Source organism: Plectropomus leopardus, chromosome 14, assembly GCF_008729295.1.
Source record: "Plectropomus leopardus isolate mb chromosome 14, YSFRI_Pleo_2.0, whole genome shotgun sequence".
In the NCBI taxonomy this organism is placed as follows: Eukaryota; Metazoa; Chordata; class Actinopteri; order Perciformes; family Serranidae; genus Plectropomus; species Plectropomus leopardus.
The window spans coordinates 22,339,253-22,364,663 of NC_056476.1; the positions used below are offsets into that span (position 1 = coordinate 22,339,253).

At 40.0% G+C, this 25,411-nt stretch overlaps 1 protein-coding gene across 3 annotated transcripts in view; it reads left to right on the forward strand.

Annotated features, from left to right (window-relative positions):
• ralgapa2 (Ral GTPase activating protein catalytic subunit alpha 2) overlaps window positions 1–25,411 on the forward strand; it is a 135,306-nt gene that overhangs the window by 33,808 nt on the left and 76,087 nt on the right. For all 3 annotated transcript variants that reach the window (XR_006106507.1, XM_042500410.1, XM_042500411.1), the window contains exons 8-27: window positions 1,618–1,756; window positions 3,173–3,381; window positions 4,082–4,327; window positions 4,576–4,755; window positions 5,779–5,913; window positions 6,357–6,505; window positions 6,621–6,732; window positions 7,121–7,358; window positions 8,364–8,543; window positions 12,049–12,171; window positions 13,130–13,215; window positions 13,317–13,407; window positions 13,598–13,771; window positions 15,136–15,312; window positions 16,977–17,170; window positions 17,463–17,561; window positions 18,112–18,267; window positions 22,190–22,318; window positions 24,384–24,512; window positions 25,246–25,304. Coding sequence is in view for 2 of the 3 variants with exons in the window: in XM_042500410.1 (XP_042356344.1) it covers window positions 1,618–1,756; window positions 3,173–3,381; window positions 4,082–4,327; window positions 4,576–4,755; window positions 5,779–5,913; window positions 6,357–6,505; window positions 6,621–6,732; window positions 7,121–7,358; window positions 8,364–8,543; window positions 12,049–12,171; window positions 13,130–13,215; window positions 13,317–13,407; window positions 13,598–13,771; window positions 15,136–15,312; window positions 16,977–17,170; window positions 17,463–17,561; window positions 18,112–18,267; window positions 22,190–22,318; window positions 24,384–24,512; window positions 25,246–25,304 (3,005 nt within the window). In the remaining variant the exon portion in view is untranslated. The remainder of the gene's footprint in view (window positions 1–1,617; window positions 1,757–3,172; window positions 3,382–4,081; window positions 4,328–4,575; window positions 4,756–5,778; window positions 5,914–6,356; window positions 6,506–6,620; window positions 6,733–7,120; window positions 7,359–8,363; window positions 8,544–12,048; window positions 12,172–13,129; window positions 13,216–13,316; window positions 13,408–13,597; window positions 13,772–15,135; window positions 15,313–16,976; window positions 17,171–17,462; window positions 17,562–18,111; window positions 18,268–22,189; window positions 22,319–24,383; window positions 24,513–25,245; window positions 25,305–25,411) is intronic.

Consider the following 25,411-nt stretch of genomic DNA (forward strand, 5'->3'; position numbering starts at 1 on the left):
GCCGAGCTTGTTATTACCTCGCCAAAAACTGTCAGCTCTCTGGCAATCTTTCTCAAGCCAGACGCCATCCTTTTTAGGTTGTTATAGTGAAGTAAGGAGGTATCGTGTAGATAATTCCTCATTTCAACTTCATGAATCAGCTGTTCCTCGTCCATCGTGCCGCCTTCAAAGTGAGTGATAAATAGCAATACATAGAAACACAGCATTTGACAAAAGTTTAGCTTAAAATGACTGCGCTGCATCATCTGCAGCCACATAAGACATCTCTCTTATCATCTTTAAATCCAAAATGTTGCTGTATTGGTGCAGTTGTATTTTTCTTAAGAATGTAACTCACCCCCAAAAAGAAATGAACAGAGTGTGGCTGCTCATCCCCCCTGTCAAACACTAGTGGCAGCCATTTCTAAACGTAGTATTGTGTTAATCACATTATCATATTGTTTATTATTAATGCAATATGATTTGTATTTAGTGCTTTGATGCCATCGGCACAGATTTCTGATGTGGGCTACTTTTTAATTTGTCAGATTGTGTCAGAATGATAATTGTCGGTTCAGCCGGTTTGCACAAAATCTAACCGGTTTAAGCTTGTGCACTAGACCGGAAAACACAGAATCTACCTAACTCTAACTGGCATGTCGTCTTTCTAGTCTTCCGATAATTCCTAGCTCTTTTACACTACACGGCACATTCACCCTTTCACACACAGGCTACTGTACAACAGCACGCTACTTTCTACTAATCTTTCACGAGTAGTCGCAGAACATCGGGAGCAATTTGGGGTTTAGTATCTTGCCGAAGGACACTTTGACACATGGACTGGAGGAACCAACTGCTGATCTTTTGACACACTCTACCACCTGACCCACAGCTGCAAAAAAGCAGAGATACGGCTTTCTTTAACTTTCTTGTTTCATGTTTTGGACGGAATTTAACAATCATTTTAAGTTTTTAACAGAATATGAAGAGAAAACTTCTTTCTATGGCAATGTAAATTGCTACTAGAATTACATAAAATAATAGACACAAAATAATTTAATCCATACATTTATTCTAATTTTTTGACACATTACCATAGCAATATATTGTCAAGCATATAATATTTTGCCTACCGGCCATTCCGTCAGATTTTTTTTCCCGTGCCATTTAGGGGGTGTTGCCGGTCTACTGTCTGCTGGATTTCATGTGAACGCATCATTATTTGTCCTTTTTGTCAGTAAGACAGTACTTCAAAAGAACCAATCTGAGCGAACAATGACAATCATGGCAAAAATACATCAACCTGTACATGAAAGTATTCCACAGTCTATCTTTTGTCATGGTCATGCTGTTGACATGAGTTCTCAGATACTCTACTACATACATATACTACACGGTTTCTCATACTACGGTAACATGAAAAACAACATATAATATCAGTTGTTAAGTTTGTAAAGTTTGAGTCTGTAAATCTTATGTGTACCCAGCCCAAACAATTTTCCTTTTGTATACCATTTGTTAGAGGAACCTTCAAACTATTGTGTTGCAAACAATATACTGTTGCTTTCTGAGTGATGCTGGAACCATCTCCTCTCCCTGTAGCCTGACCTTGTCTGCCTTTTGTGCTCTGTCTGCCAGGCATCCAGTTTAGAATGGAGGAACAAAGAGAACCAGGACACTGGCTTCAGGTTTCTTTTCAGCCTGTTCAAGAAGTACTACCTTCCACATCTATTCCCCTCCTTCACCAAGCTTACAAATCTCTACAAGCCTTTATTGGGTAAGCTGATATATTGTATATGTTGTGTGTGTATATCAGCAGATTAGCCAAAACATTAAAACCGCTGGCAAGTGAAGTGAATAACACTGATCTTGTTAGAATGCAATGTTCTCCTGGAATACTAGGGGTCTTAGCATTCATGTAGATGCCACCTCACATGCACCACCAACCCAAACAACGTGGCAAATAAAGTACTCCCTGATTGTAGTGGCACCCCTTGCAGGACAATGCGCCATGCCACACTGCAAAAACTGCTCAGGAATGGCCTGAGGAATGTGACACAGAGCTTAAAGCATCTTCTTAACCTCAAAATTTTGCAAATCCTAATCAGATTGAGCATTCGTGGGACAAGCTGGTATCCCAGTGGTACCCCCAATCCAACTTGGCTCTGAACTATCAAGGCATGGACACGGGAACTCCTGTGGTGTCTGGTACCAGGGTGTTGGCAGTGGGACCTTTTAGTCCTGTGGGTTGTGAGATGAGGTCCCAGCACATCCCACAGATGCTTGATCCAATTGTTATCCAGGGAACTTGGAGGCCATGTTGATGCCTTGAGCTCTTTGTCATGTTCCTTTGGCCTTTCCTGAGCACTTTTCAGGTGTGACATGGTGCATTGTTCTGCTGGGGGAGGCACTGCCATTGCAATAAGGGGACACTTGGTCTTAAATGGTGTTATGGTGGGTGGAGCATGTAAAGCTATATTTGAATGGTCTTTCATGCTTTTAAATTACAGAATATCATTTTTACAAATAGATGTTATTTTGCGTAAGGGGTTTGCGAAAAAGCCGTCCTTTGTTCATGGAGTAAAAAATGCTGTAGAGTGGTTCAACCAGACTGATAACTGAAAGGGCAGAAAGAGACAAAAATTCATCTGAGCAACAGTCCAGTAAGAGTAGAAGACATCACCAGTCATTGCATCAAAATGTGGGCAGATTTTAACAGAAACAGGCTTCTCTTTCGGTGTCAAGTGCAAAATAATACCAACAAGCTGGAATTAATTAATTTATGATAAACCTCTTGTATCCTTGTACTTACTTGTACCTACGTACTTACTTACTAAGTACTGAAGGCTTTTCAGTTCTTAAAGATACTATAATTAAAATGTGGGTTTTCAAAAACAACATTTTTTGTTTATGGGTCGTTTATATATGATTTGTGTGTGTGTTTTGATAAGGGATTCCAAAGCAACAGATTCTAAAAACAAATAAGTACAACACGTGAGCTCTAAAATATTTTGATTATGATAAACAATGTGCTGCTTGTTCAGTTCTTGAAGCTTTCACTCACTGAACAAATTTTGATTCAGCTGGAGAAAAAAAACTTCTTTCAGCGAGACATCTGGAGTTGACATTTAATCTTTTTCTCTTTGTCTTTCTCTCTTGCTCTTCTCCTTTTGTCCTTGTTTTTCTCAATTAGACCTCCCCCACCACAGACCAAAACCCTTGTATGTGCCAGTGACGCGGAACAATGAGAGCACCTTCTGCACCAGGGACCAGTACCTGGCACCCCGAGTGGCCTTCATCACCTGGCTGGTCACCTTCTTCCTGGAGAAGAAGTACGTCAGCAGTGCTGCCACGGCGCAGAGCGCCAAGAACGGCACCGAGGTCATTCCCAAACTCATCCAGGTGAGCATGACAGTCATTCTGTCACTGAGGATGGTGGATGTAGGCACAAAAATATGCAGACACATGTATCATTAATGGTATCAACTATTTCACAGAGAACAGGGTTTCAGGAGTTGTGAGCCAAGTTAAGCTCGAGTTACAATATTACGTTCTCATGCAAACTCCTTTAAATTACCTTAGTACATATTGGTTGTGAAAGTTGTGAGGTTTACTACTAATGATTTTTGGAGTAAAATTTGGAGCAAACATATGGATGCAATTTCATCAAGAGGAATGCAGTTGCAGACCACTGTTTCTGAGCCCAAACACAAGTCAGTGTCCACAATCAAATAAACCTCTACCATCCCTGTCTACAACCCCCCTGAAGTCCTGAAAACAGTTTAGTGTTATTAATGTACATTACTGTAGATTTCTCATGTATTCCTTTGTGGGCATTTTGCCTTAACATGACAGTTAATGGAGTGACAATATCAGTAGAAAAAGAGGGAAATTACATCCAAAATGGATCTTATTTGTATGTATGGAGGTGAGAATCATTTCACAGTAAAAATTTATACAGTAGTTCATCCCCCATATAAATGACCATTATACACAACTAATCCACGAAAAATGTCCAGCCAATGAGATTTAAGCATTCAATGATTTACCTGTGCAGAAGCAGCCCTATAGCATACAAAGGACTCTCTCTGTGGTTTCCCAGACTGTCACTGCAGGCAGTAGCAGCCAGGAGAAGGAGAAGGATAAGACATCAGATGGGGACGCAAATGGGCCAGCGGGGGAGCCTGAGAAGAGCCACTCCAACAGCAGCACGCTGTCAGATCGACGGCACAGCGATTCCAGTTTGTGTAGCATTGAGGAGGAGCACCGCTACGTCTATGACATGGTTCATGCCATCCTGCTGTCCACCAGAGACAATGTGAATTTTGTCAACGAGGTCTTCCACCAGGTACAGTGTGGTCAACAAGCAATATTTCTTTACATCATGCTGTAAAAAATAATTATATTGCAGGTATAGTTTTCACTGGATGGTGATGCTGTGATAACTTACACTATGCTGCCATCTGCTGGCTGTTTGTTAACATAATGTAAACATCCCTCCCACCGCCAGGCTGCCTTTGAAAAACATCCATAATACTTAAATAAATCATAATACTTTAATAGTTCAAATTAAAATTTTACGTTCTTCCTCCTAAGGCCTTCCTGCTGCCATCCTGCGAGGCATCAGCAACTAGGAAGGTGATCAAAGTGTACAGGAAGTGGATTCTGCAGGAGAAGCCCAGCTTCATGACAGAGCCAGAGAAAACTACTCAGGAAGATGAGGTGGACCGCTCTGAGCAGATACTCAGCACAGAGACTAACAGCATGCACGTACAGGTAAAAACTTTGATACAGACAGCCAATTCAAAAACATTTAGCACAAACATATATGTATTTAATGTAGTGAAAGGGTCCAAAATAATGGGTAGTGTGGCATAGTGTTTTTCTGACAGAAGCCAATAACATGGAAATCTCTTGAAAGCTAGGGATCAGAACACACAACAACACACTTACTACAGATTACAAAAAGAACACATTTTAGATGCTTCGATTTAAACTAAATCGTACAATAAATTGTAGAGTTTTGTTGCAGACTGAAATATACGTAGTAGTAATATTTCGTTTAAAGTATTTCTTAAAATGTGTGTGATTCAAACTTAAATTTGACTGACATGACACACCTCAAGTCATAAGATAAAATATCCTCGCTACGGTTGTCTCAAAGCAGCACAGATAAACAAGTTATGACCGACAGGATGTTTGTTCTATTCAAACATAAGAGCTATTTTCTATCACGAGAGAAGCATCTGAATTAAGTAGCACTTTAACGTTGCTTTTTTAGATTTGAAGCTTGGATTAAGGTTTTGGAATGAAGCTTGAATGTTGTCATATGTTACAATGTCATCACCGCCACCCATCTCACAAAAAATTTCCTTGAAAAAAATTCCTCAATTTGTATACAGTGATTCATCAGATTAAACAAATTAGTCTTTTTCATGAAATCAGCTTTCTTTAATGAATATCACGCACTCTCTGGAGTTATTGGAAATGTTTGGCTCACATGAGTTGGAAAAAAAATTCTGCGCAGCCTCCACTGGAATTCAATTCTACAAATAGTGTAATAGTAACATTAAAGTAGCCTCATCTTTATCTGCAGCTGTGCAGAAATACAGAGTTTGAACAGATTTAATAAACATAAAAGAAAAAAAACAGATGTACAGCATTCAATTGTGGATTTAGAATTTGAATGTTAACTTCATAAATGCAGCTTTAAAGTATCCGGTACAGCCCTAGTCTCAATATCTTAGCTTATGTCTATTGAGCAGTTGACTGACGTGTCTTTTTTTTTTTTCTCAACAGATGGCAGAGAGTCACGGCCACAGACGGTCGTCCAGCTGGGGCAGGACTTACTCATTCAGCAGCGCCATCAGTCGGGGTTTTCTCACTGAGGAGCAGAACAGGGACATCAAGGCTGGTATCCAGCCCACACTACAGGTCGGTGTCCACGTTAAGCATGTTTTAATCCTGAAATCACAGCATTCAGTCATTAGAATCAGAAATACTTACTGTACGTCTTCATGGGCCGCAACTCTTCTGTGTGGAATTTGAATGTTCCTCTGTGTTCTGTGGGTTTTCTCTGGGTTCTCTGGCTTCCTCTCACAGTTCGAAAACATGCAGGTTAGGTTAATTGGTGACTTTAAATTGCCCAAAACCACCATTAGGTTTGACCTGGTAATTTGTCTAAATGCGTCAGCCTGTGATAGTCTGCCGACCAGTCCAGGGCGTACCCCTTCTCTCGCCCAATGCCAGCTGGAATCAACTCCAGAGCCCCAACCACCTTTTAAGAGGTTTATAAGCGGTTACAAAAAATGCATGGATGGACTTTATTTTGCTATTCTTTCCATTTACTGTGTCTTCACACACCTCTGTGTATGTAGGTGTTCCTGACCAACTCATCCAATGTTTTCCTGCTGGAGCCGTGCCAGGATGTAGCTAAACTACTGGATAACCAGGTGGAGGTGTGCAAAGGTGTTCTCAGCATCTACCGGCACATGATCATGGAGCACACGATGAATACACAGACATGGTCAGTTAGATACACACACAACAGTTATTTCTGTCCATCTCTTGAATGTCATCTAGTTTTTATCTGATTCTTTATCACTTCACCTTTTCCTGTTTACTCTGTGTGTGTTCTGCAGGGAGCAGATGCTGCAGGTGCTGCTGAGGGTCACAGAAGCAGTGATGAAGAGGCCGCAGGAAAACCAAAGAAAAGACAACTTTGCTGAAAGTTTAGCATCTATACTTTTTAGGGTATGTCTATAGGTGGTGCCTCGATTTGCATTTTTATTCATATCAGGGAAACAAATAAGTGATACGGGTATGGGTATGTCATCATACCTGCTTTCAGTAATGTGTCACTTTAGTACATTGCTATTTCTAAATGTTGAATGTGCACAGTTTTGTGCAATTTCCTTTATGAGTTACCACCATAAGTTGTTGCTGAGGTACTTATATGTGCTCGTGGTGTGTGTGTGTGTCTTGGATGGATCGGTCGTTGACAAAAAGCCAAGGAGATACTATACCAAATTAAACGTATCGGTGTCATAATTCTGCTGTCACATCTTATCAGCAGGTGAGATTCAGAGCAGCAACCCTGTCTGTCAATGCTGATTCTTTCCTTGTCTTCTCTCGCATTCAGACCATCATTGTGGCGTGGGTGCGAGCCAACCTGTGCGTCTTTATCTCCCGGGAGCTATGGGACGAGCTGCTGGCAGTGTTGTCCTCTCTTACCTGCTGGGAGGAGCTGGTGACAGAGTGGGCCAGCATCATGGACTCGCTGACGGCTGTGCTGGCACGCTCCGTTTACAGCCTGGACATGGCCAGCCTGCCTCTGGACAAACTCAGCGAGCAGAAGGAGAAGAAGCAGAGAGGACGTGGTGAGGGGGAGAAATGGTGGGGGGTGGAAATGGGAATTGGAATGGCTAGAATTTGGGTGAAAAAAGATTTTAAATTTACTTACTATTGTCTACCCAAAAAGAGGGTACTTAGATTCACTCAGAGCAAAAAAGCTTGAGTTGGTATATATATATATCAGTTGTATTGTGAAGTTTTTAAATCTAAGCTGCAAAATATTGCATTTAACATCACTTATATAGATTTGATTTCATTTTTGCCAAACACTTAGTAATAACAACATCAACGTTGCCGACAGAGCTAACTGCATTAACGTAGGGGGGACCAGAAGGTCGACCTTACGCTTCTGCAACGACCCTGCTCTGTATCTAAAGTGGAATTAGACAGGTTGTTTTGCCTTAACCTATCATTAAAAAATAAAGGATGATTGCACAACCTAATAGCTGTAGAATAATGACACCACTGGCCATTATATTGATTCCCTGAAAGCCTCATTTCCACTTGCTATTCTGTCTGCCTTTGGGTATGATCTCCAGGAAAAATAAAGGCTTGCAACCAAAACAGGAAGAAGATAACTGTTTTGTTTTCTGCAGTAGCAGTCAGTAGCCATCCGCAATTATCAATATATTTTGTAACCTGTTTTATTGAGTTGCCTCTTAACGACACACAGTGAATTTAAGTGCCTATCCATTAATATAGCCACAACATAAAACACTGTAACAAAGTGTGTACTTGACAATGAGCTTATGCTAGTTTAGATACCCACACTACATGCAAGTTTAAGGAAATGGGCATACGTTGATTTTGACAGTGTGGGGAGTTATCATTCAAAGGACATGTTTTTTAAGGTCTATAATACCATAACCACATTTATACTTTAAGTCACTCTGTGTTGCTAAAAGCTACAGTGAAATGTCTCGCTAGTCAGGAGAGCTTTGTGGTGCTACATCCAAATATAAAATTTAAAATTAATAAAAAATGTACACTGACACCTCAGTACTCAGAAAGGGTTGTTCTCTGCATGTCAGGTGTGATCCAGGACTCCCAGAAGGCAGCAGCTGTTGCACGTTCCTTCTCACTGAGTTGGAGGAACCAAGGGGAGCAGAGCGGGCCAGGAGTTCAGGAGCCCATGAGGATTCGCTCTGCCACAACGTCAGGAGCCCCCGGTGTAGAGACAGCCCGTAACAACGTCAGACAGAAGGCCTCCGGTAAGTACTTGTAATGTAGTGATAACATTATTGTAGTATAAACTGCATATTACTATACAATAAAAGCTGTTAAAAATAAAATACAAAGAGGGGGCTTTATGACCCTCCATATTTATATAATATTCTATATAATAACGCTGTATTAATCCACTGGCTTTGTGTGGGCCAGCAACAACAGCACTGATAAGCTTTGGTAACACGGCGTCGGACCACAGGGTTTATCAGACATATTGATTGCGTGTGAAAGCCTCCAGACAGGTCCGTGTGTACACTAGCCCAGGTGTCGTTGAAAGGCCCAACACCAAAGACAAAGAGGCCAGCAGATGGCCCCCATTGTTCCCCCTCACATGTCACTGGCCAGTGTCAACATGTTTCCATGTCAGCTCGATTGCAGGCATACAGCACAATCCCCCCCGACGGCATGTCAAAGGCCAGCTTTGGACACTCATTGTCATTAGCTCAATTCAGACACCGCAAACACCCCTTATCTGATGGGAATGTGGCAGGCTAATTATAAGTTGAGCTGGGAGGCAGTAGAGTAGTTACTAGCTGCAGTGCCTGTCTTGCATGTCTTAATTTTGTCTAGACAGAATCTTAATGTGGTGGATAAAAGACGGGGACGATCCCTTTTCCTTTCCTGGCCTTCCGCCTCCCCAATTACCACCAACGCACTAAAATGATGAGCTTGTTGAGCTAGGAGCAGATGTATTTGTGCCTGAAGGATGAAGTCTTAGAAGATGCGTGTGCGCGTGCGCGCGTGTGTGTGTGCGCATTGACACATCTATTATGCGTCTCATGTGCATGTTTATGCACCTTCTCTGTAAGTCTGTTTATTTGTATCCGCGTGCAAGCAAAGATGGACATTAAACACTACCGCTTCAAATTCCCTTCCCTTTCTTTGGCCTAATTGGATTTCTCCCACATTGATCTTCAAAGGCCTGGCAGCCCTCCTCCCTACTCCTCAAGAGAGGGCCCACACATCAATTGCACGGCAGTTTTTGATAGTTTCATTAAGAGTGTAATTAATGCTCATTAATATGCATAAATGGGAAGCAGTGGCGGGCTGTAGCAGAGACGATGTATCTCTCTCACTGAAAGGCGTAATTAAAGTGTGCTGAAAGCAGAGAATAGAACTGTCCTCTTTCATTGCTCTCTTTGAGATTAAGCCTGAAGTGCTATCCAGACACAACGGCCAATGCCTCAGCATTGACAACTGTCAAAACTTGGCTCCACTTCTGCATGCAAATACAAACTAATATTGTTCAGAGATCATGTCTTGATAATGGGGGAAAAGGCTGGATATTTAATTATGCTGCTCATTAAGCCTCTACAACTACAGAGACCCAGTTGAACCAGTTCTCACTCAGCTATCGCTCAGATGGTATACCTTTAAACTAAATTGCAGTTTCATAATATTATATAATTTATTTATAACTCTTAATGATAATAATTATATCTATCTATCTATCTATCTATCTATCTATATATATATATATATATATATATATATATATATATATATATAGTTTTTCTATGTTTTGGTGCCATTTAGGCAAAGCATCTCAATTAAAAAACAAACTCAGCGCATCTTTTATATCTTAAATTTTTTTTCTTTTAAGTTTTTTTTAATTCCTTCTTTTGCTTGTTATTGTCAAGTTTGCTTTATTTTTCTTAAAATGTTGACTTAATCTTGTTTGCAATGCTTATATTTACACACTAGTTGTGCATTTGCATTTGTAATGAAAAGTCAATAAAGAAGTTAAATAATAAAAAAATAAAAAAATTAAAAGTATGTGACACTTTTAAGTTATGTTATTTGGTAGAGCAATATTGCTACATGTCCGGTATTAAAACTTTAAAGTGATCCTTTATTTAAAGCTTTTTAATAGTAAAAAGGGAAAACATAGGCAAATACTGTTTTTATCTTATTTTTGAGTATTTTATGTTATTTCATTATCTGTGATCTCATTTGCTAGATTTTATTTAATTGTGGTGCTGTTTTGTGTTAACTTTGCTTTCCCTGTGTTAAACGTTTTGTATTTTGTCTGCTAACATGCTATATAAGTTAAATTTAGAATTAGGGATTCCCTGATCATTTTTTTCCACCAATACTGATTGCTGAGCGTATTTTAGCCAATACTTATTATTCTTTTCTTTTCTTCTAGTAGCTGGTATGATCTTTCACTGTGACTGCTTTGTAGTGTAATGAGATCACCCCTAGGTGGCAGCGTACTTAAGGCTATAAATGCTGTGTGACTGATAGTGTTGAGCCGAATACTTATCCTGTATCCGGTAATGATAATGTACTTTTTACTTTTAAAGTCAGTCTCTTATTCTTGTAATCAGAAATAATCTGAAGTACAGTCCTGACATTTTTCTGTTAATAGTTTTCTAATAAATAATACATGTGGTATCTTCTTAACAACGCATATCTGTTTCAGGTTTAAGGTTCAGGTTTCTTTATTTCTTTTTCTTCTTCTTCTTTTTCCTATTCATTTATTGTATCCAATATCAATATCAGCATTCTTTGTCAGTCTAAACATATGTCATTGTGATGCCTCATCTTACAGAAATACATGCAACTGACTTATTGTTAATCTACAGTTTCAGTGACTTCTGTCCAAGTTTGTTTTTTTTCTTTTTCTCCTCTGTATGAATGTTAATTACAATTCTTTGTCAGAGACACAGATGTAATTTTTTCTGGAATTTTCTCTCATAGTTATCTCACTGTACACTGTATTGACCATATAAAGGTCAAACTCTGGATCTGATGTGCTCTACTTACTCTGTTTTCCAGATCAGGAATGTTTTTATTAATTGAAGCACTTCTGTAGCTCTCTGTACTTTACTGTAATTGAATTCTGTCTTCTTCCCTTTACCTCTTTTCTGTTTCCACTCTCTTTCTTCTCTTTCCTCTCCTTTCTCCCTCCATGATGGAAGCTAAGCGAAGCCAGTCCATCAGCAACTGTGTTCATCTGTGCGAGGCTTTGCCCACTGCTAAAAGCGTTCCTATGCTGCTCCACACTGTGAGCTCTTTCTTGCCTGGTATCTCTTCTGGTAACTCTGCTTGCTCTCACAGACTCTCAGGTAAAGTGTGTTCTGAGAGCTGCATGTGTTTGTGACCTCCGCGCGTTTCCATCCATCTGTCTCTATCTGTGATATGCTGTCAGTTTCTGTGTCTGTGGCGACAGTATCTGGAGCAGAAAGATTAATGTTCTAACAGGAACTTAAAACTTACTTGTGCTTATTGAAAAATGTAAAATTCTCTTGGGCAGCCCCGCAATGTCTAGAAATACAGTCTATAACAAGAGTGTCTGCATCACCTCTGCATGTGTGCATGTCCTAATTTCTCTCCAGCATTCTCGTGAATGTGTCAAATCACCTTTACTGAGTCGTGGGTAACAAATGACGTATGTCGGTGTGTTTTCGTTTAAAGGTGTTATTGTTTCTGTTTGGTTCTCATGACTTTGCCTGAATATACGTCTTCCTCTCTCCTATCTGTCAGATGTGGAAGAGTGTCAGCTGTCAGAATGTGGGGGAGAGGAGGAGCTCGGAGGCGGAGATAGTCCTTTGCCACGTAGCAGCAGCACCTCTGACATCACCCAACAACTGTCTGACACTCTACCAGGTACGCACAAACACAAACTTTGGTTTTGATTCCCCACGTTTCATCTCTGATCTTGACTGAAATTGCACTTATGGCCTCACGTTGGAATTATAATAAGAAGAGATTCAGCTGAGCTACATGTAAGCCATCAGTTAACTTGATAAAAAGAATCAAAATCATTTGCCAGTTGAGTTGCCATTTCATTAATAACACCCTTTACAATTTCTTACAAACCAATACAATAACTATCCTTTCATTCTCTAACAAAATCTATCAATGTTTGTTAAACCCCTCATATTCAGAGATTTGGTCATATGTGAAAGATGTGAAGGCCATAGTAAGTGACTGCGACTTGGGAATCAAAAGTAATCATTTTATAAATATATATTGCAATATTGTGCATTTTTTGAGATGTGACATCTGCTGTTTTATATAAGAAATGTAACATTTAGCCCTTTAACACCTGAGCAAATTGGCTTGTTTTCTTTCAAAAACATGGGAAGAAGGCAATGAGTAATGAAAGAAGAGATGACCCAAAAATTAGCAAGAAAATATTAAAAAGTACAAATAAATTACTTAAAAATTAGAAAAAAGAAAGGAATGTAAAAATAATACCAATAATTGTGAAACATAATTTGAAATATGCTTATGATAATTATAAATATAGTTATATAGTTTTATAGATTTTATAGATTTTCCAAATTGATTAATTCCTTGCAGTTCGTGAAATGTTTTTAATAAGTTGCTCATTGAATTTTTTCCCATGTTTTGGAAAGAAATTGCACTAATTTGCTTTGAGTTTTAAGGTTTACGTAATTGTGAAAGGCATCCAAAAGCAGCACCAAAAAAGTGATGTCCCTCCAGATTTCAAAGAATTAAACTCATGAGCATGAAGGTAGCAGGGAAGTGATTCAAACTTTGAAAGATAACTTAATTTTGTTTTCTCTGCCTCTTTATAATATTCCCCTTTGCACTTTAGCCCAGAAGAGAGAATACTCCCCTACTTCCTGTGGCTCTGACAGCAGGACGTCTGACGGGAGGAGAGAGAGCAACGAGCCACCAGTGGTGAGAAAAATCATCTTGTATTATGGTATTATGCCAGAGTAATTAAATCAGATTTTTCCATAGAAGTTTCTCTTCTTAAATGTTTGTTTCTATATTTCTAGATCCTCATACGTCGCAGCAGCAGTCCAGCTGAGACAGAGTGCAACACTGAGGGACACACCAACCACACAAGACCCAAGCTCAGAGAAAAAAGTTAGAGATTACATCAGTAATATTTTCTGTAAAATGATCATCTCTGTGCCTGTGTATCTGTAGTTTAATTTATATGTTTCACGTGAGTTTTTACTTTTCCTTACAAAGCCAATAGGTTCCAGCCAATGTCTGTATTAACTTTTTACACTTTTTATGTCCTTTATCCACCTCATTCACCTGCTCTACTTAGGTGAGAGTATAAGCAGTGAGACGTCCAACGGCTACCTCAATGAAGCCGAGGTCACCTGGCAGGCCTTTGATGAGGAAGCTGACACTCAGTCCACGCAATCAGCCCACATGGACGTGACGACAGACCCCCAGAGCCAGGGGAGTCTGCTGCTCAGCCACAATGAGGCGTTAGCAGGTACTGGAACAACTCAACCTGAGCACCTAAAAAATGTTTGTCTGTCTGTTCATTCCAGATGTGTAAGTATTTTACGACCAACTTCAGTCTGTTTGGGAAAAAAATCAGGCACCCATCAGGGTACATAGGCTGACCCTGAGTTTATAGCAGCTACAAGGAACTGTAATTTTGTGTTGATATTGGTGACCCCTTTGGAGAGTAGCTACAAAGTATCCCAAAATGCATTTCCCATGAGCACCACCACCTTGTGTCATGAAGATCTTGATCTGGCTACGGCGTGCATTTGTTTTGGAAGCAAGTGAAAGAAAGATGCAGTTTATTTTTTAATAAAACCACATCACGCAATGTATTTCTTGAATAAGATAAAAGACATATTAAATACCTTTCTAGGAGGCAGAGGGCAAATTCATGTATAGTTTTGGATTTTTTCAAATGCCCAAATTTTTTCTCTCTTCACTGATCCTGTGCCAGTATAAGGCATAAACACATAACATAACATAAAAATAAAAAAAATAATAACAAAAAGAAAGAAAAATATCTCCCTGTAAACTGGTGCACATACCAATCTCTGTGAAACTTTGCCTGGGAAAATCTAATTATAGGCTCTACCGATCTGCATGCCATAAATTGTTTTGTCTAATAACACAGGGAATCAGACCCAGGCATTAAGAAGAACTATATAGAAATAGACAGTCTTTTCACTGATGGCCTTGTTTACTTATGTAGGCCATAAAGAGGCATCAGTATTAAGCTGTTAAGGATAAGCTGTACACCTGTAGAATGTAGCCCTGTTGTGAATTAAAACAAAATCACTGTAAACAAACTCTTTGATATGTATGGTTGAGCGAAAATGAGTTCAAAGAGTTCAGCGGTTCTGTGAGTTCATGTGAGATGTGTCCCCTCTTGCTGGGGTTTTGATGCCTCCAATTACCTCACTCCGGATGAATTAGTCGCAGCCAGGTAGAGTGACCTGGGAGGGAAACTTGATCAGTTTGTCAAAATCTGTCACAGTACCTCTCTGCCAAAGCCATTTAACCCAATGAAACCTGGATCCACATCAGTTTTCGCAAAAATATCTATCTATCGATCTACAGTGATTGAAACAGAATTGTAATATTTGTCAATGGCATTTATTTTTATTTTCATGAGAAAATATTCAAGGTCGATCTACATTAAACCCTGCATCTTTTAGTTCACCCCCTTCATCATTACTGATGGAGACTGTTGTTCCCCTTCCACCCTTGCACGTGACCTTTGTTTTGTGCTGTCCTACATTGTGATCATCATGAAGTTGTCACCCTTCCTGTCCCCCTGTGCTCCCCTCCTCAAACCCAATTTTATCCCTTGCCCCTTGTCGTTTTTAGGTCCTGAGTGTGCCCACCCTCCCCACTCTTCACCCCCGTCCCCCCACCACACCCCCTACCACTACCCCCAGAACCCGCCCTCCTCACCAGCCCTGCTGGTGCACACAGAGTGCCCGCGGGAGTGCCCCCTGGATGACACCATGCATCAGTCTGTCTTACACATGCCCCACCACTTGGGTACTGCTCCCTAGCTGCTACTCATCATATAGTCCTCATTTACCATTGACTCTCCATGCTCTGTATTTTTCAGCCTTACCTTGACTTCCTTTGCTTACATTACATTTATCCATGTTTGTTTTTGTTCCTGTCATTACTCATTTAAAGGTCTAGTGTGTCAGATTTAGGGGGATTTGATGGCATGTCGCAGTGAGGATTATAGATTGCGACCAGCTGAAGCTCTCACGGTTACGATGCCTGCAGCGTTCATTGTTCAGGAGGTTTTTACCTAGAGCCGAATTATCTGCAGAGGTTTCTTCCTCTCCAAAAGAAACGTACCAGGGCACTAAAACTGGCAAAAACAATGATTAAAGTAGTTTCAAGTTGCAATTTAGTGTTTTTCCAATGCTTTTTGGCACATTGCAGACAGCCTGCTTGCCGACCACCTACAAATGTGTTCTCACTTTATTACCGATCCACATGTTCGGGAGGTATTTACTATTAGCCAAGGTATCCACAGAAGAAAGCTGTTTCACAGTACAAATCAGTGTTTCTTCAGTACTGTATAGCATATAGGAGACGGGGAGCTAGCACAGCACCTGCTAATGTACGCTCACCTTTTTTCTTTTTAACTTCAGATCCAGACATTCAGGAGGTTTTTACCTGGAGACAAATTATACGCAGAGGTCTCTTTCTCTCCAAAACAAATGGACCATTGACTTAAATCAGAAAAAATACTGAATGAAGTAGTTTCTGAAAACAAAATATCTTTGTCTTTATGATCCTCTTATTGTGGAAGGGCTGCTAAATATGGTGGTCAACACAAAAATGCAAATTGTTCTATATAGAGCCAGTGTTTGGTTTGTCCATTCTGGGCTAGTGTAGAAATGTGGTGATATAACAAGGCGAGGTCTGTGAATGAGGACCAGTTCCCTGTGTAGATATAAACAGCTCATTCTAAGGTAACAAAAACACAATGATTCTTATTTTCAGGTGAATATATACAAAAGAAAACTTATGTATTATGTTCCTTTTCTGCCAATACATACTCCGAAATATTACACACTGGACCTTTAATTATTGGAAATTACTTTTTACCTTCTCCTTGGAACCAAACATGCATTCATTTATATCTGATTTTAATTGTTCACAACATTTTGCTGAAAAATGTTTCGTTTAATAATCAGCTGGGATCTTCCACATACTTTCCATTTGTGTCCTTTCCTTCCTTTATTCCCTCCACTCCTAATCGTCCTCCTGCTGCCCACTAGGTGGCACTGTCCTCCCACAATTACACTTGAGTTCTTGTGGATGATGCATGAGACCTCTACCTGTTTCCCAAAAGTGTTTCAGTGCTTTGATTGGTTTCAGTGATCAAAAAAACTATGCATTTTAATGCATTTGGGAAAATGCACAGAGGGCCTGAGAATTTGGTCAACATCTGTTCAAACAAGAACAGGATGGCTTTGAGGGTTTAGTTTTTTTCTTATATATTTTACAGACAAATCCCCAAATTTAAAATGTTTTCTAAAAAAGATGTTCTGCATTTGTTGACTGTATCCCACGCCCTCTATGACAAAAAATTGAATTCACTCCGTATTAGGTACCAGCAGCAACAAATATAGGTGTTACCAAATAATTTGTTCTCTAACCCAAATCATCCCAAACTCTCTCTGACCATGCAGACAGTAGTGAGTGTCTGGCTGATGATGTCAGCATAATAGCGGGTGGGACCCTGACTGGCTGGCATGCTGATTCGGCCTTCGTCCTGTGGAGGAGGATTTTGGGTATCCTGGGAGATGTCAACAGCATCCGCTGCCCAAAAATCCATGCCAAGGTCTTCTCCTACCTTTATGAGCTGTGGCACAAGCTGGCCAAGGTAATATGGAAGAGCAAAAACCACTTGCATATACATGAAATATCAGTATGCAATGATTTTCTATAAAATGCTGAGTGACTGATTTAAGTGCTGTTTGCATATAAAACAGGTATGCTTTGAGGAACTAATCATATTGATAAAACGGTGCATGTTTATCTAAGTGAAGTGTCTATGTGTGTTAATGGAGATAACAGAACAGAACAGCAGCCTTCAAACTTTATCCTTTCATTCTCACACAAAGATTAATCATGATGGTTACATGTATTGACTGAATGTGAATGTGTGATTATAGATCCGGGACAATCTTGGGATCAGTGTGGACAACCAGTCTTCTCCTCCTCAGCCTGCCTTCATCCCTCCTCTTCGAATGCTGGCCTCCTGGCTCTTCAGGGTAGCAACCAGAGCTTTACTTATTCCCTCCTTCCTTTCTCTTTACCCTAAATCGCATTTAACTCCTGAACAGTTCAGAGAAAACATTCCCAAAAAAAACAACAGTCACAATAATGACATATTTTAAGGAATAAATGAAACATGAGCAAAAAAATAACTATCAGGAAACTGAGAGTACAAACAGCATGAAGATTAAATAAAAAAACAGTTTTATCATTGCCAGATACAGACCATCATGTCATTCAAATAATAACCAAATGTAGTTTGATTGAACACCATAGTTATTTCACTTGTTCCAAGTTCATAAAGATGTATTCAAATTGTGCTGAAAAGTTAGCTTGAGCAGCAGCAACTGGCTCTGCGACTGAATTACAATATCTAATCGTACTATTTCAGCAGAAATGGAAGTGACCATTTTCCACCATACAAAAAAAATGGACCTAACTGATAATCTTCAAAAGTCACCCTTGCAGCATAACAGATGTGAAACATATCAAAGATTTCATTTCCTCACATTAATACTGACCTCAGCCTCGGTCTCTCTCCCACAGGCCACCATGCTGCCGGCTGAGTACAAGGCTGGCAAACTGCAGGCCTACAAGCTGATCTGTGAGATGATGACCAGGCACCAGGACGTGCTCCCCAACAGTGATTTCTTAGTGCACCTCTACCACATCATGCACAAAGGCATCACCAGCGACGACCAGGTACGGCCAGCAGGTGGCACCGACTGTATGGCTGCTGGTTGTTCTTTTATTGAGCACTAGATGGCGCATTAGTCAAACTCGTGATGTACACACATTAGCCGGGTTTAAAAACTGGAGAATGATGGTTTGTAGTTGCCAATTTGCACTCTACTTTGACCTGTATGATGTGACTCCTATTCACCTGTAAGTTTTTGCTATAAATTATGTCTTATTATCTACTTAGGATATGACATTTAGGATTAGGTATTTAGAAACAACATGAGGATAGTACCTGACAGTATTAAGAACGGGGGTCATTTTGGTATACTGCAGTTTGAGATGGTTTGGGCTTCAAAAAAAGGGCTTAAAAAAACAGCGAGCCAACCAGTGGTGATGAAGAATGCCCATGTTTTGGCATCTTCCTTGTCCTTCTAGCCACACCCTTCCTTGTATTTAAATCTCTTTTCCATCCAGACGAAGCTGAGTGGAGATGAATGGAGTCCCCCCAAAACAAAGAACAGGGATAAAAGTGTGTGTGGCTGGGTGGGGGGGTGTTTTGGATGCAAGTGTGTGTGTGTACATATATGCCCTCCTGGCTGGGTTTCTATTGCGCCTTGGCAGTGCGACAAGCTTATTAGAATGTTTTCCATGTCGTTAAATAATGTTTTGAGCCCCTGCCGCGTATACGTGATTAATTAAGGATTGACGTCTGTCGCGCTCCGTTAGACTGACACGTCGGCCAGGGGCCCAGAGTAGGCTGGCCTGCCTGCCTGCCTGCCTGCGTGCGTGTGTGTGTGTGTGTGTGTGTGTGTGTGTGTGTGTGTGTGTGCGTGCGAGTGTGTGAAGGAGCGGGAGGGGAGCCTGGGGAACGTAGTGTAGAGTAGAGCAATGAGGGGGGCACATTGAGGGACGAGGCAACATTCTCCAGCTTTTGTTGTGGTTCTGTATAATGCATCGGGGGGGCCAGAGCCAGGCTGGCCACTGAAGCATGCTCAAATTGGCCGGAGAAAAGAGTCCTCACGCCACACAATAGAGGACAGCCGCACGCCTGCTTAACATAAGAAAGTGGCTCTTACTCTCCCCCTCCTCCTTCCTCTCTGCCTTCAACCCCCACCCAAAACCAGGAAAAAACATATACTTTCCCAAATCCATCACACATCTCTATATATTTTATCTATCTGCTTTTCATGCGCTGATTTTTCAATTGGCTCTCGTGATTTAAGTAGCCTTCAGTACCGTCTGGTCTGCAAAACATCTAATATAACTGTGCATGTGCAATTAGTTAAACAAATGTATACATTTGATTTTTACATACAGTACGTACTGTACATTTGTGCCGTAAAATACGGAAGCTTACAGGTTCAGCATTTTCTTTAAACTACCTGTTTATTAAGTGATAAGATGTGCCTTAACCCTTTGAAACTTGAACACATTGGCTTGACGAAAGGAAATAACCAAAAAAAAAGTGTGTTTAAAAAAAAAAAAAGTGTGCCATTATTTTAAATATGAAGTTATAATAATTATCAATCTTGTTTTCTGGACATTTCCCCCTTTTTTCATATTCTTTCTCTCTCTCTTTTTTTGTCTCTGTTTGTTTTTGTTCTTTTTTAGCAAATTTCTTGCCAAGTAGCTCATCGCTTTTCTCCCATGTTTTTGAAAGAAATCAAACCAATTTGCTCAGGTTTTAGAGTTGCAAATGCTTGTGAAAGGCGTCTGAGTGCAACACAAGAGAACTGATGTCAGTCCAGCTTTCAAAGGGTTAAACAGTCTTGTTTTGTAGACAACAGGGGGGATCCCTGTGTAAATCCGCAATGTTAAATTCACTAAGCTTAGAGAAAAAAATGACAGGTCCTTTGGAGGGGATTCTCCCTCCATCTGACAGTGTGCCAGGGTCAGGGCTATTGTCCTGGTTGTCATCCTCTGGTCACTGGTCTCACAAAGGAATGACCGTAGCACAATAGCAGTAATCTATCTAATAGGTCTACTGTCTGGCCTGCAATAGTCAACAGTATATTTTGTGAAGTATAGTGGTGTACACAAATAAAGTGTGTGTACCAATTCACGTTCATCTTCCCACCGCCAAAAAAAGGTCTCACTACCAGATTAAAATTTAACAGTTGACCCTCGGAGCCACAAAAGTGACTGTTGATTAAACCTGTCACCTCGTAGTTATGCAGGTGGCTTCCTTCCTAACAGCTTGTAAAGGGAAAACCCCAGATATTCATATTGACGACCGTGGTTTCGAGTTGCAACAGGAGATCTGGCTGACACTAAAATGGACATGTTTAGTAAATAAGACAAAAAAAACTTTCCAATGAGTGACACGATACTAGACTGAACCCTCTCACCCCTGAAGCCAGCAGGTGGACAGAGCGTGATATCCTCAGGATGAGGCCAAATGAAAAGACCTGGGGCGGCTCTATTAAGAGTAACGTTAATGCACCTTTTGTTGATGCAGGGGGCCATTTCTACTGCCAACGCAGAGCCACATGTGGGGCTCTATTCCCATGTCTATCTACACACCTCAAATCAGGTTCTCTCTACTTGCACATACAATAGAAAAAACACTTTGCATTCTACATTTGTGGCTTCCTCTAAAATGCTCATTTTAGGCAATCAAGCAACAGTTTGTTGCATGCTAATTACCTCTGACTGCACTGCACATTATGCTTCAGAGGTCAATTACCAACAAAATGAGGGTAAAATGGGCCCTCAATCCTAAAGCTCTTCCCACCAATTTTCCACATGCAGTGCATCATGTCGGATTGCCTCGGTGTGTTTATTCTATTCTTCTTTTGTCCACCTGCATTCCGTGTTTACCAAAGCTTCAGGTGATTAATGTCCCAGATAGATAGGTGGTACAGTGTGTATGTGTATGTGAGTGTGAGTGTGAGTGTGCGTGTGTGTTTGTGTGTGAGTGAGTGACAGAGAGAGAGAAAGAGAGAGAGAGAAATTGTGTGTTTGCTAAGGTACCCTTCGGTTCAGGCTGATGTTTGAACTGTCTGATTTACACAACTTTATGGCCAAGACGGCAGGTGTTTCTAGCCTGGACCTTGCCTTTGTACACAAATATGCACACGCATGTTTCAGATAAGAGAGAACAATCTTTCTGCCTTACTGAGATGATGCGTTCTCATACCAATATGTTTCTGCTTTTCAAAATAAGAGTCTTTTTCCTGTCACTGAAGAGTAAATGGAAACATTCACCTTCTAAATATAGCATGGAAAGCCTGTAAAGAGCAGTCCATGCCCTCTGTATAACACTGTACATACTTGAGCACTTTGGGTAGAGTCCTCCGCAGTACAGCATATGTCAGTGTTGAAAGAGCACCCATCTGCCGCTGAGCCTCCTGTACCTCAGCAAAACAATACCTAGTCTCCTGCCTCAATCACAGTTATTTTGAGTGTGTATATACATGAAAGTTGAGGTCTTTTGTTCTTTTTCTTATCCTCTGTGAACAATCCATCTGCTGCCTCTCTCTCTCTCTCTCTCTCTCTCTCTCTCTCTCTCTCTCTCCCATCTCCATCTCCATCTCTTTCTCTCTTTCTGTCAGTCTCACTCTTTCTCTCACTCTCACATTCTGTCTTCCTTTACCACTCTGTTTTTCTGTCCTTTACTGACATGTACTGCTGAGTGCCTTACTCTCCCCAACACCCTTAAAATGCTTAGCCTACCTGTTGGCAGGGGAAAAGCTTTTTCCTCCGTGTCTGTCACATGGTGGTCCATTTACCAAATAGTTCTGCTTCCCTCCACCACTTCACTAAGTCCATGCACCCATACCAAATGCTAAAATCCCATCTAACTGTAAACATCCTGGAAAAGGTCTGAAGCTGTTTATTCCTGTATCAAGTAAAGCTGGTTGTTGGTGGGGAATACAGAAACATAAATATGGAAAATACTGTTTGCCTCTTATTAACATTTCGGTGTACTTCCTTTTATCAGGATATTTTGAACACCATCATTCGTTCCTGCTCTCCTCGTTTCTTCTTCCTCGGCCTGCCGGGCTTCTCCATGCTCGTCGGAGATTTCATCACTGCTGCTGCCTGCGTTCTCAGCTCTGACTCATCAGAGGTACAAACATACTTTGAACATTCAGATTTATCATGTGAATCAAACTGGAATCTAAAAGTCTTTTCAGGAACTAGAAAAAAAAGGATTAAACATATTTAGAAGTTTTTAGTAATGACTAGTTGTCAAAGGGGACCCATTATGTTTTTCTTTATTTTCTGTCATATTCTGTTTATAATGTTACAATGTCAGATGTTCATATTAAACATGGCCAAAGTTTCAAATGCTTGTAAAAAATAATCCCTGCGAGCATAAATCTCAGGCTTTGGGACCATTTTGAATACTGTGTTTCCAATTCTTTTCTACTTTTGCGACAAGGTGACATCAGATGTGACGGATCTGCTCCAGGCACGCTACTGCAAATGTTAACATTAGGCAGCCTAAACTGCTACATGTAGCTACGAGCTAACATGCGGGAAACGTAATCCTGGTTTCTGATTTGAATTTGTCCTTATTTTCAAATCATATTCCTGTTGTAACATGTCCGGTTGTGTTTTAAAGCTTTTATTGGTGATTTTTCATGCTAGAAAGTGCTGCTATACTGGGTTGCAATAATTCCCTGTCGTTCGAGACGCAGAGATTCAGATGATCTGAAAACTTTGACCAATCAGAGCAGACTAGGCTTTTCTGGGAAGGGGCTTAAATCGACAGGCGCTAAACGGAGCATCTCGGACAGAGTGTTAATACAGGTGTTCCAGCACAGACAGTATGAGGAAAAGTGTGTGTTTTTTGAGCTTCAAATCATGTAAACAAGTTTTACGAGGAACCAAACATAAAGTTTGAAACTGAAAATGAGTATAACAGGTCCCCTTCAAAGATGCAAAGTACTCATTGTTTTGGAACAAAGAATAAAGAAGCTCCATCAAAATGCAGAAAAACAGAATTCTTCATCATACCTGTCAATCCTCAGATCTCATTTTTTCACTTAATCATAACTGATAACTCTATGAAAAACAATGTTTCCTTGTAATTTTTTTTAAAAATAATTACAGTCTTAATAATTTTGCATCTTTTTGGCATTGAAAAGTTTGAATTGTTTTCATTCAGAGGGATTAAATAGCATTCTTAAAACCTCTCTCATTTTGTTTGGCTTGCAAGAAAATCAAAAACGCAATCTTCAAGTTTGGAAAAACGGACCCCTGTGTTCTGGTTTCATTTTACTTTAATGTAGGACTGTACAACTGTGACTAAAATGACTACCACAAATAATATTTGCTCAATATTGCACAGCAACAATTAGTCATCATGATTAGTCCTCCATCTTTGGAAAGTAAATCCGTTAATTGCACAATCGACATATAGCACAATATGAAGATATGTCAGTTTCACATTGCTATACTTATTGCCTATAATTATTATTAAATGTAAAATAAAAGTCTCCAGCTAAGTCAGCCGGTTTGCGAATGTTTCATTAAATACATAAGAGCATCAGACTGCTAATACAAATAATAACATGTCTGATTTATTGTGGAAACCAACATGTATTAGCAGTCATTATGGTCTTAATCACCACAGGCATTGTCTCCTCTGCTGTAAAATAAATCCGAACAGGTGAATTTTAAAGTTCTATGCACAGTCTTTTGGATTGTGTGCTGATGTGCATTCACATGAACACCGAAATGTGGTGCAAACATTTTGCAATGACTGTGGCTGGATTTTGATTTAGTAACGTCTGTTTTGACAGAGCGATATGATTGCCGGGGTGCACAGATGTAAACATGGAGAAGTTCTCGTAACTGTATGATATGTCAAGAACATCTCACAGCAACATTTATACGTGTTGTTTCTCATTGTTTTGGTTGCCAGATAATTTCAACAACATGAACAATCTGCTGCAGAGCTAAATCCATCATGCATTCAATCAGTCATTTTGTTGTCCAACGCCTACCACGTGTCAAGAGACTCTGTCAACCATCAACAGAATCATGAATAAAGACACAATTAATTCTGCTCCCTCCAATCCTTTTTCCCCCGGATAGCGATCTTCCTGCTTCCTGGAAGAGGGTTGTTCTCATGTAGCTTCAGGGAGTGTATGATAGCCTTTTTTTCCCCCTCTCATCTCGAACAGGCTCCGAGGATGGAGGCTCAGACAGTCCTAGGCTCCCTTGTGTGTTTCCCCAACCTTTACGTTCAGGTTCCTGTGTTGCAGCGTGTGCCTGGCACTGATGACTTTATTGCAGGCAAAGAGGATATCAAGGTAAATAGTCAACATGTGCCATACAGGATAAACATGGTGATGATTTAAATGCAAAAAACTGCACACTCTGTACACCGCCAGAATGAAGAAAGTTGAGATTCAGTTTTACACCTTTCTCCTAAAGAATGATTCTGTTTGACAAATCTTATGTTACAGTTAATGCTATCAGAGCTTTTTTCGTGTGTCTTAGCCCTTTGAAACCTGGGGTGACTTCACTTTCCTTGTGCTGCTTTCAGATGCCTTTTACAAGTATTTAAACCTTTGAACCCTGAGCAAATTGTTGTGATTTCATACAAAAAACGTGGAAAAAGGCAATGAGCAACTTGGAAAGAAATGTACCACAAATTTCAAGAAATTAGTAGATTTGGAGAAAAAAATAATTTTAAACTAGGGGAAAATGTCAAGGGGAAAAAAAGAAGAAAGCAACAGAAACATTTTTTTTCTAATTCTCTTAATTACATATTTAAAAATATCTGATATAGTTCCTCTTTTATACACTTTTGCCAAGGTCATTAACTTGTTTGTTTCTAATTTTAGTTTATGTATTATTATTTATTGTTTTTAAGTTTTTTAAAATAGTTTTTAAGTAATTTTCTTGTACTTTTTACTTACTACTTCATTACTCATTGCCTTCTGCAGATGTCAAATCAAGCCAAATTGCTCAGGTTTCAATGGATTGAACATTAAATAAAGTGACCTAGATTAAAATCATCATGTTGTCCTTGTTGAACAGGATTATCTGGTCAACATCCTGCTTGAGACGGCAACAAAAGAACACTGTGAAGGGGCCAGGTATGACCGGCTATACTAGTGATGCTTATTTTTTTCTTATTTAACACTGACTATTGTTTTGGTTTGATGTACATGTGTTTTTACATACGTGTGTATGCACGTTTACA